The sequence below is a fragment of the Pseudophryne corroboree genome, chromosome 8, assembly GCF_028390025.1.
Source record: "Pseudophryne corroboree isolate aPseCor3 chromosome 8, aPseCor3.hap2, whole genome shotgun sequence".
NCBI classification, from domain to species: Eukaryota; Metazoa; Chordata; class Amphibia; order Anura; family Myobatrachidae; genus Pseudophryne; species Pseudophryne corroboree.
Window position 1 is genome coordinate 34,480,031 of NC_086451.1, and position 19,059 is coordinate 34,499,089.

Genomic DNA, 19,059 nt, shown 5'->3' on the forward strand with positions numbered 1-19,059 from the left:
ATTCTGGCAGTGTCAACATTATGTCAATATCGACAGTACGAATTTTGTCATTTGACATGTCGACCTCCTGACTGTGTCAACATTCTGGTATCTCTCCGCTCGTGATGTGTTTCTCCGGGTTATCTGTACTAACATGCAGTCTATGGTGGGCTTAACTCCCACGTATACACAAATCAGGACGAATGTGTCGAGAGCAGAAGATTTCCCTCAACTCAAAATTTTGGATTATTTGTACATGAACACTTCTCAAGGCAGGCAGATCTCAGACTAGATCAGAGATAGGCAGCATCCAAGATTAACCAGTCTAAAGGGGAACGGGGGAAATGGCACATGGGGGACATGTGTGTGTGGGGGCGGGGTTAGAGTACATTAGAGATTTGAGGACTTAGGGAAGTGGGAAGTTAGAGTGGCCTATGAGGGGCTTACTGAAGCAAGCAACAAGCATTCTGGTATTAGATGATAAGGGAAAGAAAAAACTATTTAAAAACATGTAATTTCAGATGAAGATACATAACTGGCCAACGCTTGGCTTAATCAAATTATTATAAATACTTCAGGGGCCTGCTATGCTGTTTTAGTAGAGGGTTTTTAGCTTCTGATCCATTACCAGGCCTCGATATCCTGCGCCTCTTAAGCAGTGACAGAGACAGGACGTGGCGGGTAGTTATTTATTGATGCCTGATAAGACAGCCCATTGTACAGAGCAGCGACACCTTTATAAAAACTATTCACAGACTGTTTGGAGATTCAAGTAACACTTTCATCATACGTTTCAACACTTAAAACTATATTTAACCAAGTACCTCTTCTGAGATGTAACAAATATGACAAAACACGGCCTGCGATCATTCATTTTCAGTGATGTTTCCTCTCCTATATTTAGCTTTTTTCTAAAGTTACCTAATTTGGTTTACACATTTTAAACATATAAACTTAATAAGATAGCTCTCGTTTGCATATTTCCATCTCTCAGCTTCAGGTAATGGCGGATTCCCATATAGAAAATAATACGGTCGTCCAAGGAGAATGCTTTCCCTTTTACCTAAAGCAGAGGTATTCAACAGGTGGCCCTCCAGCTACTACAGAACTACATATCCCAGCATGCCCTAATAGCAAAACTGTGGCAAAACACGCAAGGACATGTAGTTGCACAGCAGCTGGAGGGCCTGACCTAAAGCATTGAGAAGTACTGCAACTTTATTGAAGAGATACTGTATGGACGGATTGTAGCTCTTCTGTTTTCCTCAAGTGGCGCTGCGAGCAGGATGCGGAATGACCTGACGCCCGGGTTTATCTACCAGACGAGATCTGGGGAAGGGTGGGACTCTTCTATTTGCCATATATGGGGTTATGTTATATTACAGAAGAGTTTACTAAAAATTGAACAGTCCCTTAACTTGTTTTTTTTTTCTTCCAGATTCTATTTTATACTCAATGATGAACATGCATGAATGTGGATGTCTGTCCTGGGAAAGATTATCTTTTGCACTGTGATCCAGTAATGTTTTAATCCAGAGACTGCTACTGATTCAGAACCAGTGGGGTCAACAACTCGAATGGAATAGTTCTGTCTCAAATTCACCCCCTTGTATATAAAGATTTCCCTGGTGTTTCATGTTGGCAGAGGTGGAGGAAATGATGATTAAGATGTTGACTTGTAGTCCTTTTTTCGGTGAGGTGGGCCCTTGCTAGAAAATATTATTGTGTGACCCCTCACTTGGCCCAAACAAATACATCTAAAGATACATTCCATTTGAGGCAAGCCTTTGTTTTCTTCCATCCAGGAAGTGATGCATCCATACTACAGCAGCTGCTCCATCAACATCAGGGGTAGGGCAGCACTTCCAGCTAATAACACTGGAGAAGACTGGCGGTCACCAGAATATAGGAATTTTGAGTCCGGCTGATGGATATGTCAGTCTGTACATGGATGTTTTATTTTCTTGGCATCTGTAAGGTACTGTGTACGGTATATCCATTTATCTTGCTTGCATTTTTCTTCACGTCCTACTAATTGCATTGAAGATCCAAGCTATCGGAAGTATGAAAGCAACATCAGCAGCCCCATTGCCAGACTGAAGACGATGAAGAAAATGGCGGCTACCCAGATATCGTATTTCTGTACATTCACGCTGGTCGGAGAGTCCGATGGAATCATGTTGGTCAGGTTCAGCATATAGCCCAATGTCCATCCAATGTCGGTGTTTGCAGCCTGTACAAAGGACATTGAGGGATAAAAGATATCAGTTAACACACGTGTCTAATTCAGGACTTTGTAGAATTAGTATTTCAAGTTTTCTTTCCCCAGCAATAACAGAAAGTTGAATTGTCGCTGTCCACTTCCAGCCCTGAAATGCCCTATTTTACAGATAGCCTAGTTTACTGCAACCTATCACCATGAATTTAGCACATGCCCTGCAAAAGATCCGGTTCCCAGCAGGCGCGTAATTGCTGCTCTGCAGAAGTACCATCCTCACAAACACTTACTTGACATTAACTCTTCCCACCCTCATTCCATCTCTCTGGTCATACAATTTCATACGTGCAAAATATTTGTGGTTGCCAGAGTAAAATCATACAAGGTATGGAGCAGGGTGCATCAGGCATCGCATAGCACTTGGGCTAAACCATGTTACACTGCAGGTGGGGCAGTAACATGTGCAGAGAGAAATTAGATTTGGGTGGGTTATATTGTTTCTGTGCTGGGTAAATACTGGCTGCTTTATTTTTGCACTGCAATTTAGATTTCAGTTTGAACACACCCCACCCAAATCTATCTCTCTCTGCACATGTTACGTCTGCCACACCTGCAGTGCACATGGGTTTGCCCAATAGCTTACTTTTTTGGTTTGCTAACAAACCTGAATAAGGCCCTATATAATGACACCAGTACACCATTTGGTCAATGAAGTTTTAATGACAGGGGACTGAACAACTAAGTGGCCCTGGGGGCCCCCGGAATCTCCATCCGGCCCCACTAGTTTGCACATGAAACTTACTATTATAAATAATATAGGGGAAATATTTCCAAGAAATTGACTTATCTTCTAAGTATTTTCTCTAATAAATTAGGAGACGTCACCTGTTTCATGAAGCTGATGGTGTTCCAGTTGCCGTCGTTGAATTTGTAGGCATCCAGCAGCAGTGTGAGGATATAATTGGCATTAGGGCAGTAATCCCTGAGGCGGTCTTTATTTTCATTCGGGTAAGATGAACGAAGCTGCAAATGAGGAATATTGATACAATTACGCTTGCAAGGTAAAACAGTATAATTCACATTTGAATCCATTCCAGAGTTCTGATACTCCATATAACACCCCATGCAGCAAGCAGAGCTGCACAGTGTATGAAATGTCAGCTACTGATGTACAGTGCATCAAATGTCAGCTACGGCTGTGCAGTGCATCAAATGTCAGCTACGGCTGTACAGTGCATCAAATGTCAGCTACGGCTGTGCAGTGCATCAAATGTCAGCTACGGCTGTGCAGTGCATCAAATGTCAGCTATAGCTGTACAGTGCACCAAATGTCAGCTATAGCTGTACAGTGCATCAAATGTCAGCTACGGCTGTACAGTGCATCAAATGTCAGCTACGGCTGTACAGTGCATCAAATGTCAGCTACGGCTGTACAGTGCATCAAATGTCAGCTACGGCTGTACAGTGCATCAAATGTCAGCTACGGCTGTACAGTGCATCAAATGTCAGCTACGGCTGTGCAGTGCATCAAATGTCAGCTACGGCTGTGCAGTGCATCAAATGTCAGCTATAGCTGTACAGTGCACCAAATGTCAGCTATAGCTGTACAGTGCATCAAATGTCAGCTATAGCTGTACAGTGCATCAAATGTCAGCTACGGCTGTACAGTGCATCAAATGTCATCTACGGCTGTACAGTGCATCAAATGTCAGCTACGGCTGTGCAGTGCATCAAATGTCAGCTACGGCTGTACAGTGCACCAAATGTCAGCTATAGCTGTTCAGTGCATCAAATGTCAGCTACGGCTGTACAGTGCATCAAATGTCAGCTACGGCTGTGCAGTGCATCAAATGTCAGCTACGGCTGTACAGTGCATCAAATGTCAGCTACGGCTGTGCAGTGCATCAAATGTCAGCTACGGCTGTACAGTGCACCAAATGTCAACTATGGCTGTACAGTGCATCAAATGTCAGCTATAGCTGTACAGTGCATCAAATGTCAGCTACGGCTGTACAGTGCATCAAATGTCAGCTACGGCTGTACAGTGCATCAAATGTCAGCTACGGCTGTACAGTGCATCAAATGTCAGCTACGGCTGTACAGTGCATCAAATGTCAGCTATAGCTGTACAGTGCATCAAATGTCAGCTATGGCTGTACAGTGCATCAAATGTCAGCTATAGCTGTACAGTGCATCAAATGTCAGCTATAGCTGTACAGTGCATCAAATGTCAGCTATAGCTGTACAGTGCATCAAATGTCAGCTATAGCTGTACAGTGCATCAAATGTCAGCTATGGTTGTACAGTGCATCAAATGTCAGCTACGGCCGAACAGTGCATCAAATGTCGCCTACGGCTGAACAGTGCATCAAATGTCGGCTACGGCTGTACAGTGCATCAAATGTCGGCTACAGCTGTACAGTGCATCAAATGTTGGCTACGGCTGAACAGTGCATCAAATGTCGGCTACGGCTGAACAGTGCATCAAATGTCGGCTACGGCTGTACAGTGCATCAAATGTCGGCTACGGCTGTACAGTGCATCAAATGTCGGCTACGGCTGTACAGTGCATCAAATGTTGGCTACGACTGAACAGCGCATCGAATGTCAGCTAAGGTTATACAGTGCATCAAATATCAGCTGCGGCTGTACAGTGCATCAAATGTCAGCTACGGCTGAACTGCCTATCAAATGTCAGCTACGGCTGTACAGTGCATCAAATGTCAGCTACGGCTGTACAGTGCATCAAATGTCAGCTGCGGTTGAACTGCTTTTCAAATTTTAGCTATCGGATTACATATGTCAAATCCTATTTGTGCATCATTTGTCAGGTTCCTCGAGGAAAGTTTCAGAAGATAAATACTAGAAATCCGACATACCTCGTTCCAGTCTCGTGCACAGAATGTCTGAATTGCGCTTCTCACTGTCTGCAAAGTTTGACCAGATGTCAGGTTGAGAAAGTCAAATGTATAAAAGAAAGCAGAAAAAGCCTAGGGGAGGTAAAAACACAATCCATTAGTCACACAAATACCTGAGGTTGGGTTCACACAGCATGGCTAATTCCCTAACAATGCAAGGAGGCGCACTAACCCATAACAACAACCAATCAGAATCTTGCTTTCATCATCTACCTTGCTTAATTGACACTTCAGCTGTCCCATAGACTTTGTAGACCATTGTAATTTTGATGACATACTTAGTGCACGTGAAACTATAACTTTAACTCTAAAGTGACTTACAAAAAAGTTTCCAACAATAGGCGGCTGGTAAACGCTGTCAAACGAGCAGGGAGTTTCACCCGTACAGGCAGTGAAATTGTAGATGGTTTTAATAAGGTTGTAACACTCGCTGGCATTGCCGGACCCGGATATGTTGAACCCTTGGGTTTGTAGCGTTGGTGGGGCGTAAGTGGCGGTGCACGGACTGTCATACAGAGTCTGAGTGGTGATGGTACTTTGGTATCCAGTGGGATAGCAAGGGTTGTTTATGGGTTTAGTTAAATCCATTCCCTGTAAGAAAGAGAAAAATACAATGTTACTGAATTTGTAATAAAAAAAGAGGGCATAACACAATGACTGGCACAATAGGACCTGATTCAAGTTTGTAAGTAAAGGAAAAAAGCAAACAACTGGGCAAAACCATGTGCAGTGCAGGGGGGGGGGGGGGGGGGGGTTAGATGTACATGTGCAGAGAGAGCTAGATTTGGGAGGTTTATATTTTTTCTGTGCAGGGTAAACACTGGCTGCTTTTGCATGTAGCCCACACATTAGACAGCTTTACTTTACACTGCAATCTAGATTTCAGTTTGATCCATACTTGCCTACTCTCCCGGAAAGGCCGGGAGACTCCCGAAAATTGTGTGTCACTCCCGCCCCCCCGGGGAAGTGGGCAAGGCTCCCGCATACTGCTGCATCCCCGCCACACCCCCACGCGCACCAGCACCTGCTCCTTGCGCATCCCGTCACAAAGAAGAAGCGGATGGGGCGATGACGTGATTCGTGCTAAATCGCGTCATCGTAGCCCCGCCTCCCACTTCACAATGCCGGTAATGGGGCATTGAAAAGTGGTGGGCAGGGCTACGATGACGCATCCCCGTGTCCCCGTACCGCCTCCTCCACGCCTCCCTCCTATGTGACTTGGCTGCTACCGAGCTGCAGAAAAGTATGCGAGTACGGTTTGAACACAGCCCACCCAAATCTAACTTGCTCTGCACATGTTACATCTGCCCCCCGCCCTCCCCCCTTCCCTGCAGTACAACATGGTTTTGTCCAGTTACTTATAAACATTAATCAGGCCCATGGGCCATACTGTAGCTCTGCAGAACTTTAGAGGACTGAAGCTGATTTGAACTCAAATCGTACATACTGAGTTATTTGCGTCTTCATCTTCGCACTTCATCTTCCACGGTGCATAAGGCACAGCATGCCTTATGGAATAGCCAGCTAGATGCAGGCTCGGATGCGTTTATGGCAATTGTGACCGTATTCTTGTAAAGGCAATCATTTAAAAGTCAGGTGTGTCTTTAAAGCGGAAATACTTTCAAGGACAAAATCAACCAACATGGCTTTGCAATTTAAATGCTTGCCTCTTTAAGAATACAGGCAGACTCATTCTCGCACTTAAATCTCGCAGGCTATTACATAAGGCCTGACATCTCTATAACAGTGTTAGTCCCGAGAGATGAATAGCATCTGCATTGCAAATCCCATTTTCAATGTAAAATTTCATGAACAAAAAGTAAAATAAATAAAAACATCAGTTTTTTCCCTCTGTTAAAAATAAAGTGGAAATACTTTTTTGCCACAGTAATAGGGGTATCGGGCGCGCTGTACAGGTTACTATGGGCACTCTATTTCCATATATTGAGCCTTATTCAGCATAGATTGCATCAGCGGTGCGGACTTGGGAAGGCATGGCGTTGAAAATGGGGGCGGGTTCAGAGCGGCCGCTGCAACCCGTAAAATGCCTGCTCTGCACCTGCCTTCGCAGCCTGGTTTCCCGTTTTCAGAGACGGCGTCCGTCACCGCCACCACCTCTCCGCCGACAAATGGTAACAGACTGTCAATCGCTGACATGTGTCGCCAATCTGCCACTGCCCACATCTCAATCATGTCCCATGTCTCCCTTAGCAGATAGTCCTGGCCGGGCCTCTTCAACAAGCCCGGACATGGGTAATTGGTACCTTTCTCCCCTTCCCCTTAGATTGTTAGCTCCTAGGAGCAAGATATTCCACCCTTCTGTACTCACAGGCCTCTTCTCTTGCACACCAACTACAGCCTTCTACTACTCTGTGGCCCTATAACACCTGCTCCACTCGCTCGTAGCCGGTCATCTCCTGCAGCTACTCTAACCTGCCAGATGCGCCGTCGCTATGGGATACAGGTTCCAGCCCTCGCCGAATACTCCCTCACACACCCCTAGGCTCCCAGCTGTATTGTGCACAGAGTACTGTGGCTGTACTTGTTACGTACGGCTATGCTCCCTTTACCGTACTGTTCTGTTCATCCTGCACAGTCTTTGAGCGGTATGTACTAAGCATTACATCCACAATGCGGTACATCCCACCACTTACTGCGTACATACATATGCACTTACAAATGCGATTAGTATCGCAATAGACAGCTCTCCCGATAAGAGTTCTCCTTCGCGGTTTCGGGGCTCCTGTGTTTTAGGACTCTATGCATGCGCAGAGTGACACGGAAGCCGCAGGGGTTGCTGGGAGGGATCCGATTGGATCCCTCTCCGAGGGAGTTGTGAAAAGAATCCCATAGGTCTCAACTGGGTAACGCCATCCAAAATATGGCATTACCCACCGGCTCCAAGCTCCAGAGTGCATCATTTTCTGGAACTTAGTACATATTGAAATGTATTAAATACCCGGATTTTATCGCATTTTAGGCTTTAGTACATCCCACCTTTATTGTTTGCTGCATGTACAGAACTACGGGGCACTGGTGGCGCCCTATAAATAAAGTGTAATAATAATAAGTATATTGAAGGAGCCATTTTGGAGGAGCTATTGTGTCCAATGAAAATAACCTCCAGTGTGTTTCCCATTGGCGTTACTTCCCCGTCGTAACATAGATGGTATCTCAGTATGAACCTCCGACCACTTCATGACATTACTAGCGGAGACACTGGGGACTTGCTAGGTTACGTTCCCTGACCTCTCACCTGCGCTGTTTTCACGAGCATCTGTTTCAGAGCCTGGTTCTGCCCGTAGCACAGGAAGCTGTGGGTATAGATGCTATACGGGAACCCGTAGAGTCTGAAATCTGCTCTCTCCTTTGCGTCTTGAATATCGACATTTGGGATGAAGCTGATTTGCGTGGAGGCCCCTCCGAGATCCAGGGCGCCAAATATGTTGGAGGAGATTGGTCGTACCCATTTACCGCTGAAGGAATACTGGGAAGAAAATGGTTACATATCTGAAGTGGAAGATTGTTCTTGCGTTATACGTAAGATACATTAATTGACCGCTGTAGATGAGAAGAGAATGAGTAAGTACAGATAATGGTTCCCCTATCCTGAATGACATTAATTATAATGTTTTCATGATGTTTAAGGGGGTAATTCTGAGTTGATCGCAGCAGCACGTTTGTTAGCAATTGGGCAAAACCATGTGCTCTGCAGGGGGGGCAGATATAACATGTGCAGAGAGAGTTAGATTTGGGTGGGTTGTTTTGTTTCTGTGCAGGGTAAATACTGGCTGCCTTATTTTTACACTGCAATTTACATTTCAGTTTGAACACACCCCACCCAAATCTAACTCTCTCTGCACATGTTATAACTGCCCCCCCCCCCTGCAGTGCACATGGTTTTGCCCAACTGCTAACAAATTTGCTGCTGCGATCAACTCAGAATTACCCCCTAAGTGCGGTTTTCTCTATCTGTTATTAGGCCTCATGTGCAGGCCTTTGTGACTGATGATAAGTACATTTGGGAGGTTATCTCATGCCATGTAAGTCCTGCAGCCTTCCGATACACTATCTCTCTCCCGGCTGCTCGTGTTAGTATGTGTAACAGCAGAGGCTTCCATGTAATGCTCTATGCATGCAATGACAAATACTACACAAGAATCCATGAGGTACCTTGTACGTACACAAGCAGCCAACGGCTAGGATTACCTATTACCCCAGAGCTCACTGCCCCAGAGGTGTCTGGTACACACAGGGCTGGCTGGCTCTAGGAGGGAGCCAAAAGGACTATGGGGAGATGTAGAAAGCCTTGGAGAGATATAAAGTGAAGTTGTCCATAGCAACCAATCATTCAGTTGCTGTCATTCCATAGACTGTGCTACAGTAGATAACCACAGTTAAAAGCGGATTGGTTTCTTTGGGCAACCCCTCCACAGTTTGGCACATCTCCCCCTATCACTGCTTCCTACTAAGACACTGGGATACCCCTGTTTCCCTATTTTAGTGGCCAATTCTAGTGCTGATCACATATATAGGGGATGTGCTACAGGCGTACGGTAACAGGGCACATATATAGGGGCTGTGCTACCAGCATTACAGAGCACATATATAGGGGGCATGCCCCAAGCATAACATGGCACATACGGGGTCTGCTACACATGTAAACAGGGCACATATATGAGGGGCAAGGTGCAAGCATAATAGGGCACATATATAGGGGCATGCTACAAGAGAAACGGCACATACATAGGGGGTGTGGTACAAGCGTAACAGGACATCTATATGGGGGTGTGGTACAAGCGTAACAGGACCTATAATGTATATGGGGGTCATGCTACAAGGGTAAAAAGGACACATGTAAAATATAAAATAAACCGTGTCCATGGATCTGATATAACAATTTATCATCAGATAAAATTATATCATTACATAAAAAATCTAGAGCACATGATACAGAATAAATACTCCTTATATTCTATATGGATAATAATTCAGCTCATGCCTATCAGCAGCGAATCAGCATTTATCAGCCAGGATCCGCCAGTTCCCATGTACTATAATAACAAATCGGAAGCTTTGTATATACTTGCAAAAACGACTGAACAGTGCATCAAATGTCAGCTACTGCTGAACAGTGTATCAAATGTCATCTACGGCTGTACAGTGCATCAAATGTCATCTACGGCTGTACAGTGCATCAAATGTCAGCTACTGCTGTACAGTGCATCAAACGTCATCTACGGCTGTACAGTGCATCAAATGTCAGCTACGGCTGTACAGTGCATCAAATGTCATCTACGGCTGTACAGTGCATCAAATGTCATCTACGGCTGTACAGTGCATCAAATTTCAGCTACTGCTGAACAGTGTATCAAATGTCATCTACGGCTGTACAGTGCATCAAATGTCAGCTACTGCTGAACAGTGCATCAAATGTCATCTACGGCTGTACAGTGCATCAAATGTCATCTACGGCTGTACAGTGCATCAAATGTCATCTACGGCTGTACAGTGCATCAAATTTCAGCTACTGCTGAACAGTGTATCAAATGTCATCTACGGCTGTACAGTACATCAAATGTCATCTACGGCTGTACAGTGCATCAAATGTCAGCTACTGCTGAACAGTGCATCAAATGTCATCTACGGCTGTACAGTGCATCAAATGTCATCTACGGCTGTACAGTGCATCAAATGTCATCTACGGCTGTACAGTGCATCAAATGTCAGCTACTGCTGAACAGTGCATCAAATGTCAGCTACTGCTGAACAGTGCATCAAATGTCAGCCACAGCTGTACAATGCATCAAATGTTGGCTACGGATGTACAGTGCATCGAATGTCATCTATGGTTGTACAGCACATCAAATGTCAGCTACAGCTGAACTGCCTATCAAATGTCAGCTGCAGCTGTACAGTGCATCAAATGTCAGCTACAGCTGAACTGCCTATCAAATGTCAGCTAAGGCTGTGCAGTGCCTCAAATGTCAGCTAAGGCTGTGCAGTGCCTCAAATGTCAGCTAAGGCTGAACTGCTTATCAAATATCAGCTACCGGATTCATATGTCAAATCCTATTTGTGTGCCATTTGTCAATTTTTTTTTTTTTTTAAAAGCCCCATTCCATCCCCTTTCTTCCTTATCATCACACAGCACCCACTATTGGCTGCAGGGCACTCTATGCAGGGCCACAACAGCTTAAACGGCTGTGGCCAGTTGTTGGGCATGGCAATGCCCAGTCGTGCATAAGTGGCCTCCATGGAGATGCCATACCAACACAAAGCTGGAGGGGACATGGCCAAACAATAATAGGAACATAGTGACGCTTACATAGCTGGGCCAGGCTAAGGATGGCCATCAAGTGGTTAAGTATTGCTTGTCGATGGTTCTAAACCACTGGGAATAAAGCACTGATGGTTCAACCATCGATGGATCCCTCACACAAATCCAGGCCGCTGTCCAACATAGGGCTCCCACAGCTGATGTTCACCACCAGTGAACATACATTGATGGAACAATTAGGTACCATAGGTGTCTAGCCATTGATGGCTACTAACCATTAATGGTCGATGGTCATCTCTGGCCAGGCACACCCCTCACAGCACCCTTGATCCTCGGTTTGATATATATATATATATATATATATATCACTGTACCTGATAGTACCGCTTTACATACTTTAACATAGAAACAATAATTCGTATGCAATTATTAGAGGTATTCAGAACATTTATTTGTGCGTTATGATGGATCAGGCCTGGCCAACCTCTGGCTCTCCAGATGTTGCAAAACTACACATCCCAGCATGCCCTGCCACAGTTTTAGCATTCCCTAATAGCAAAACTGTGGCAAAGCATGATGGGACTTGTAGTTTTACAACAGCTGGAGAGCCACAGGTTGGCCAGGCCTGCGATGGATGATACACACCCGCAGCTTGCCTTACAAAAGCTCTAATGCAGCAAGCTCACCATAGAAAGCCTACCTTCATGAAAGACTCCAAGAGATAATTGATAGTTATCCAACCATAGGACCCCTCTTCTTTACCAGTAATAATCCGAGCCCCCCGAAAATCGATTGGGTAACTGCTTATGGTCTTCGAAACTTCGGCAAGGACCATGTCCGACGCAGACTTGTTCTGTAGGCTACAACATGGTAGACAAGTGTAAATGCAGCATAACATACTTTATATTTCCATTACGTGCGTGTATAAATAGTGAGCTGTGATGTCACCACTGAGGTGACTGCTGATGTCACCGCTTCAATGTTCAAAAAAACACTGAAGGAAAAATAAGAATTTACTTACCGATAATTCTATTTCTCGGAGTCCGTAGTGGATGCTGGGGTTCCTGAAAGGACCATGGGGAATAGCGGCTCCGCAGGAGACAGGGCACAAAAAAAGTAAAGCTTTTACCAGATCAGGTGGTGTGCACTGGCTCCTCCCCCTATGACCCTCCTCCAGACTCCAGTTAGGTACTGTGCCCGGACGAGCGTACACAATAAGGGAGGCAATTTGAATCCCGGGTAAGACTCATACCAGCCACACCAATCACACCGTACAACTTGTGATCTAAACCCAGTTAACAGTATGATAACAGAAAGAGCCTCTTAAAGATGGCTCCTTAACAATATAACCCGAATTTGTTAACAATAACTATGTACAGTATTGCAAATAATCCGCACTTGGGATGGGCGCCCAGCATCCACTACGGACTCCGAGAAATAGAATTATCGGTAAGTAAATTCTTATTTTCTCTATCGTCCTAAGTGGATGCTGGGGTTCCTGAAAGGACCATGGGGATTATACCAAAGCTCCCAAACGGGCGGGAGAGTGCGGATGACTCTGCAGCACCGAATGAGAGAATTCCAAGTCCTCTTTTGCCAGGGTATCAAATTTGTAGAATTTTACAAACGTGTTTTCCCCCGACCACGTAGCTGCTCGGCAGAATTGTAATGCCGAGACCCCTCGGGCAGCCGCCCAAGATGAGCCCACCTTCCTTGTGGAATGGGCCTTAACAGATTTAGGCTGTGGCAGGCCTGCCACAGAATGAGCAAGTTGAATTGTGTTACAAATCCAACGAGCAATCGTCTGCTTAGAAGCAGGGGCACCCAACTTGTTGGGTGCATATAGTATCAACAGCGAGTCAGATTTTCTGACTTCAGCCGTCCTTGAAATGTATATTTTTAAGGCTCTGACAACGTCCAACAACTTGGAGTCCTCCAAGTCGCCAGTGGCCGCAGGCACCACAATAGGTTGGTTCAGGTGAAACGCTGATACCACCTTAGGGAGAAAATGCGGACGAGTCCTCAGTTCTGCCCTATCCGAATGGAAGATTAGATAAGGGCTTTTATAAGATAAAGCCGCCAATTCAGATACTCTCCTGGCGGAAGCCAGGGCCAGTAACATAGTCACTTTCCATGTGAGATATTTAAAATCCACCTTTTTCAATGGTTCAAACCAATGGGATTTGAGGAAATCTAAAACTACATTTAGATCCCACGGTGCCACCGGAGGCACCACAGGAGGCTGTATATGCAGTACTCCTTTAACAAAAGTCTGTACCTCAGGAACTGAGGCCAATTCTTTTTGGAAGAATATTGACAGGGCCGAAATTTGAACCTTAATAGATCTCAATTTGAGACCCATAGACAATCCTGATTGTAGGAAATGTAGGAAACGACCCAGTTGAAATTCCTCCGTCGGAACACTCCGATCCTCGCACCACGCGACATATTTTCGCCAAATGCGGTGATAATGTTTCGCGGTGACTTCCTTCCTTGCCTTAATCAAGGTAGGAATGACTTCTTCTGGAATGCCTTTCCCTTTTAGGATCTGGCGTTCAACCGCCATGCCGTCAAACGCAGCCGCGGTAAGTCTTGAAAGAGACAGGGACCCTGTTGTAGCAGGTCCCTTCTCAGAAGTAGAGGGCACGGGTCGTCCGTGACCAACTCTTGAAGTTCCGGGTACCAAGTCCTTCTTGGCCAATCCGGAGCCACTAGTATTGTTCTTACTCCTCCTCACCGTATAATCTTCAATACCTTTGGTATGAGAGGCAGAGGAGGAAACACATATACTGATTTGTACACCCAAGGTGTTACCAGTGCGTCCACAGCTATTGCCTGTGGATCTCTTGACCTGGCGCAATACTTGTCCAGTTTCTTGTTGAGGCGAGACGCCATCATGTCTACCATTGGTCTTTCCCAACAGTTTATTAGCATGTGGAAGACTTCTGGATGAAGACCCCCCTCTCCCGGGTGAATATCGTGTCTGCTGAGGAAGTCTGCTTCCCAGTTGTCCACGCCCGGGAAGAACACTGCTGACAGTGCTATTACGTGATTCTCCGCCCAGCGAAGAATGTTGGCAGCTTCTGCCATTGCACTCCTGCTTCTTGTGCCGCCCTGTCTGTTTACATGGGCGACCGCCGTGATGTTGTCCGACTGAATCAACACCGGTTTTCCTTGCAGGAGTGGTTCCGCCTGGCTTAGAGCATTTTAGATTGCTCTTAGTACCAGAATGTTTATGTGAAGAGACTTTTCCAGGTTCGTCCATACCCCCTGGAAGTTTCTTCCTTGTGTGACTGCTCCCCAACCTCTCAGGCTGGCGTCCGTGGTCACCAGGATCAAATCCTGTATGCCGAATCTGCGGCCCTCCAATAGATGAGCCTTTTGCAACCACCACAGAAGATATACCCTTGTCCTTGGCGACAGGGTTATTCGCAGGTGCATCTGAGGATGCGACCCTGACCATTTGTCCAACAGATCCCTTTGGAAAATTCTTGCATGGAATCTGCCGAATGGAATTGCTTCGTAAAAAGCCACCATTTTTCCCAGGACTCTTGTGCATTGATGTACCGACACCTTTCCTGGTTTTAGGAGGTTCCTGACAGGTCGGATAACTCCTTGGCTTTTTCCACGGGAAGAAAAACCTTTTTCTGAACCGTGTCCAGAATCATCCCTAGGAACAGCAGACGTATCGTCGGAAAACAGCTGCGATTCTTGGAATATTTAGAATCCAGTCGTGCCGTCGAAGAACTACTTTAGATAGTGCTCTTCCGACCTCCAACTGTTCTCTGGAACTTGCCCTTTTTAGGTCGTGCAAGTAAGGGATAATTTAGATGCCTTTTTTCTTTGAAGAAACATCTTTTCGGCCATTACCTTGGTAAAAAGGCCCGGGGTGCCGTGGATAATTCAAACGGCATCGTCTGAAACTGATATTGACAGTTCTGTACCACGAACCAGAGGTACCCTTGATGAGGACGACAAAATTTGGACATGGAGGTAATCCTTGATGTCCAGGGACACCATATAGTCCCCTTTTTTCCGGTTCGCTATCACTGCTCTGAGTGACTTTATCTCGATTTGAACCTTTTATGTAAGTGTTCAAAACATTTTAGATTTAGACTATGTGTCACCAAGCCGTCTGGCTTCAGTACCACAATATAGTGTGGAAAAATAATACCCTTTTCCTTGTCGTAGGAGGGGTACTTTGATTATCACCTGCTGGATATACAGCTTGTGAATTGTTTCCAATGCTGCCTCCCTGTCGGAGGGAGCCGTTGGTAAAGCAGACTTCAGGAACCTGCGAGGAGAAGATGTCTCGACTCTCCAATCTTTACCCCTGGGATAATACTCGTACGATCTAGGGGTCAACTTGCGAGTGATCCCACTGCGCCCTGAGACTCTTGAGACTACCCCCCCACCTTGAGTCCGCTTGCACGGCCCCAGCGTCATGCTGAGGACTTGGCAGACGCGGTGGAGGGCTTCTTTTCCTGGGAAAGGGCTGCCTGCTGCAGTCTACTTCCCTTACCTCTATGTCTGGGCAGATATGACTGGCCTTTTGCCTGCATGCCCTCATGGGAAAGGAAAGATTGAGGCTGAAAAGACGGTGTCTTTTTTAGCTGAGATGTAACTTGGGGTAAAAAAGGTTGGATTTCCCAGCTGTTGCTGTGGTCCCCAGGTCCGATGGACCGACCCCCAAATAACTCCTTCCCTTTATACAGCAATACTTCCATCTGCCGTATGGGATCTGTATCACCTGACCACTGTCGTGTCCCTGACATCTTCTGGGAGATATGGACAACGCACTTATCTTGATGCCAGAGAGCAAATATCCCTCTGTGCATCTCACATACATATATATAGAATGCATCCTATTAAATGCTCTACATGAATAAAATATTTTCAGTCAGGGAATCCGACCAAGCCAACCCAGCACTGCATCTCCAGGCTGATGGCGATCGCTGGTCGCAGTATAACCACCGTATGTGTGTATATACTTTTTAGGATATTTTTCCAGCTTCCTATCAGCTGGCTCCTTGAGGGCGGCCGTATCTGGAGACGGTAACGCCACTTGATAAGCGTGTGAGCGCCTTATCACCCTAAGGGGTGTTTCCCAACGTACCCTAATTTCTGGCGGGAAAAGGTATAACGCCAATATTTGCTATCGGGGTAACCCTACGCATCATCACACACTTCATTTTATTTTATCTGATTCAGGAAAAACTACAGGTAGTTTTTTCACTCCCACATAATACCCTTTCTTGTGGTACTTGTAGTATCAGAAACACGTAACACCTCCTTCATTGCCCTTAACGTGTGGCCCTAATGAGAAATACGTTTGTTTATTCACCGTCGACACTGTATTCAGTGTCCGTGTCTGTGTCTGTGTCGACCGACTGAGGTAAATGGGCGTTTTTAAAAACCCCTGACGGTGTTTCTGAGACGCCTGGACCGGTCCTAATAGATTGTCGGCCGTCTCATGTCGTCAACCGACCTTGCAGCGTGTTGACATTCTCACGTAATTCTCTAAATAAGCCATCCATTCCGGTGTCGACTCCCTAGAGAGTGACATCACCATTACAGGCAATTTCTCCGCCTCCTCACCAACATAGTCCTCATACATGTCGACACACACGTACCGACACACAGCACACACACCGGGAATGCTCTGACAGAGGACAGGACCCACTAGCCCTTTGGGGAGACAGAGGGAGAGTCTGCCAGCACACACCAAAAACGCTATAATTATATAGGGACAACCTTATATAAGTGTTTCTCCCTTATAGCATCTTTTATATATATACAATATCGCCAAAATCAGTGCCCCCCCTCTCTGTTTTAACCCTGTTTCTGTAGTGCAGTGCAGGGGAGAGCCTGGGAGCCTTCTCTCCAGCTTTTCTGTGAGAGAAAATGGCGCTGTGTGCTGAGGAGATAGGCCCCGCCCCTTTTTCGGCGGGCTCGTCTCCCGCTATTTTTGAAGTTAGGCAGGGGTTAAATATCTCCATATAGCCTCTGTGGGCTATATGTGAGGTATTTTTTGCCTCTAATAAGGTTTTTATTTGCCTCTCAGAGCGCCCCCCCCAGCGCTCTGCACCCTCAGTGACTGTTGTGTGAAGTGTGCTGAGAGGAAAATGGCGCACAGCTGCAGTGCTGTGCGCTACCTTTATGAAGACTCAGGAGTCTTCAGCCGCCGATTTTGGACCTCTTCTCTCTTCAGCGTCTGCAAGGGGGCCGGCGGCGCGGCTCCGGTGACCATCCAGGCTGTACCTGTGATCGTCCCTCTGGAGCTAGTGTCCAGTAGCCAAGCAGCAAATCCACTCTGCACGCAGGTGAGTTCACTACTTCTCCCCTAAGTCCCTCGTTGCAGTGATCCTGTTGCCAGCAGGACTCACTGTAAAGTAAAAAACCTAAGCTAAACTTTCTCTAAGCAGCTCTTTAGGAGAGCCACCTAGATTGCACCCTTCTCGTTCGGGCACAAAATCTAACTGGAGTCTGGAGGAGGGTCATAGGGGGAGGAGCCAGTGCACACCACCTGATCTGGTAAAAGCTTTACTTTTTTTGTGCCCTGTCTCCTGCGGAGCCGCTATTCCCCATGGTCCTTTCAGGAACCCCAGCATCCACTTAGGACGATAGAGAAACGTGTATTATACGTAATTATGCCCTCCTTTAGGCCCAGATTTATCAAGCCTTGGAGAGTGATATATTGCACGGTGATAAAGTACATGGACAAATAGTCGACACATGAAAATGGTCGACACGGGACATGTCGACACACGACAAGGTCGACATGGATTTTTTTTACTGTTTTTTGTGTCATTTTTTCCGTAACATGACCAGGAACCCCTATTAGTGTACCGCGTGCCTCGCTCCACTACCACTGCTATTCTCAATTGTAGTCCACGTGGATGGTAAAGTATGAAAAAGTAAAACATTATTTTTTTTAAAAGCCATGTTGGCCTTTTCATGTGTCGACATGTCCCGTGTCGACCATTTGTCCATGTCAAAAGGCGACCAATAGTGGTCGACCTAGTGACTGTCGACTTAAGTAGGGTCAACCTGCCAAACGGATACCCATCAATATATGTATTATTTATTTATTGTTATACATTTTTTCTTGGGAGGGGGCATTAATTGAATATTAATTAGTGACAAAGTAATACATATGTTTAATATGACTCTTTATTATGTTCCGCCTGGACGCTCAGAATACATGTAGTCTGCATGTAGTTTCAAACCCACCACAAATCGCCGTAAAAGACTGGTGATGAGTTTGTCATTTAACTGCAAACTCGCTTGGTATGAAATATTTGGTAAGTTTGAGCCCTGAACTCGACACGTGAGCTCTCACGATAACTCACCAAAAACTCGCAACTTATTACATTTTAGTCTTTGTATTTAACATTTTTTCCTTGGTTTGTTTCTTTTGCTGTTATATAATGATTAAAAAAAAAAAAATCCCACAGTGATATGGACTATCAAGGCAACACAGTCACATGGCACATGATGTAGTGAGCAGAGAGGCTTTGGAATGTCCCTCTGAGCTCTGTCTGCTTTGTGCACTGTTTAATCTTGCTTTAGCTTCTACCCTCATATCCTATCACATGACATGCTGATATCTTTGAACCTGTCTTTGACTGTGAGCCATACTTGCCTACCTGACCCTCTCCATG

At 45.7% G+C, this 19,059-nt stretch overlaps 1 protein-coding gene across 2 annotated transcripts in view; it reads right to left on the bottom strand.

The window, feature by feature from the left end:
* Nucleotides 1-654: 654 nt before the first annotated feature.
* LOC134948318 (ectonucleoside triphosphate diphosphohydrolase 8-like) overlaps nucleotides 655-19,059 on the bottom strand; it is a 51,073-nt gene continuing 32,668 nt past the window's right edge. For both annotated transcript variants that reach the window (XM_063936237.1, XM_063936238.1), the window contains exons 5-10: nucleotides 12,096-12,255; nucleotides 8,372-8,602; nucleotides 5,437-5,706; nucleotides 5,077-5,187; nucleotides 3,083-3,220; nucleotides 655-2,212 (exon numbers count right to left, since the gene is read on the bottom strand). In XM_063936237.1, the coding sequence (XP_063792307.1) occupies nucleotides 2,033-2,212; nucleotides 3,083-3,220; nucleotides 5,077-5,187; nucleotides 5,437-5,706; nucleotides 8,372-8,602; nucleotides 12,096-12,255 (1,090 nt within the window). In that variant the 3' untranslated portion in view covers nucleotides 655-2,032. The remainder of the gene's footprint in view (nucleotides 2,213-3,082; nucleotides 3,221-5,076; nucleotides 5,188-5,436; nucleotides 5,707-8,371; nucleotides 8,603-12,095; nucleotides 12,256-19,059) is intronic.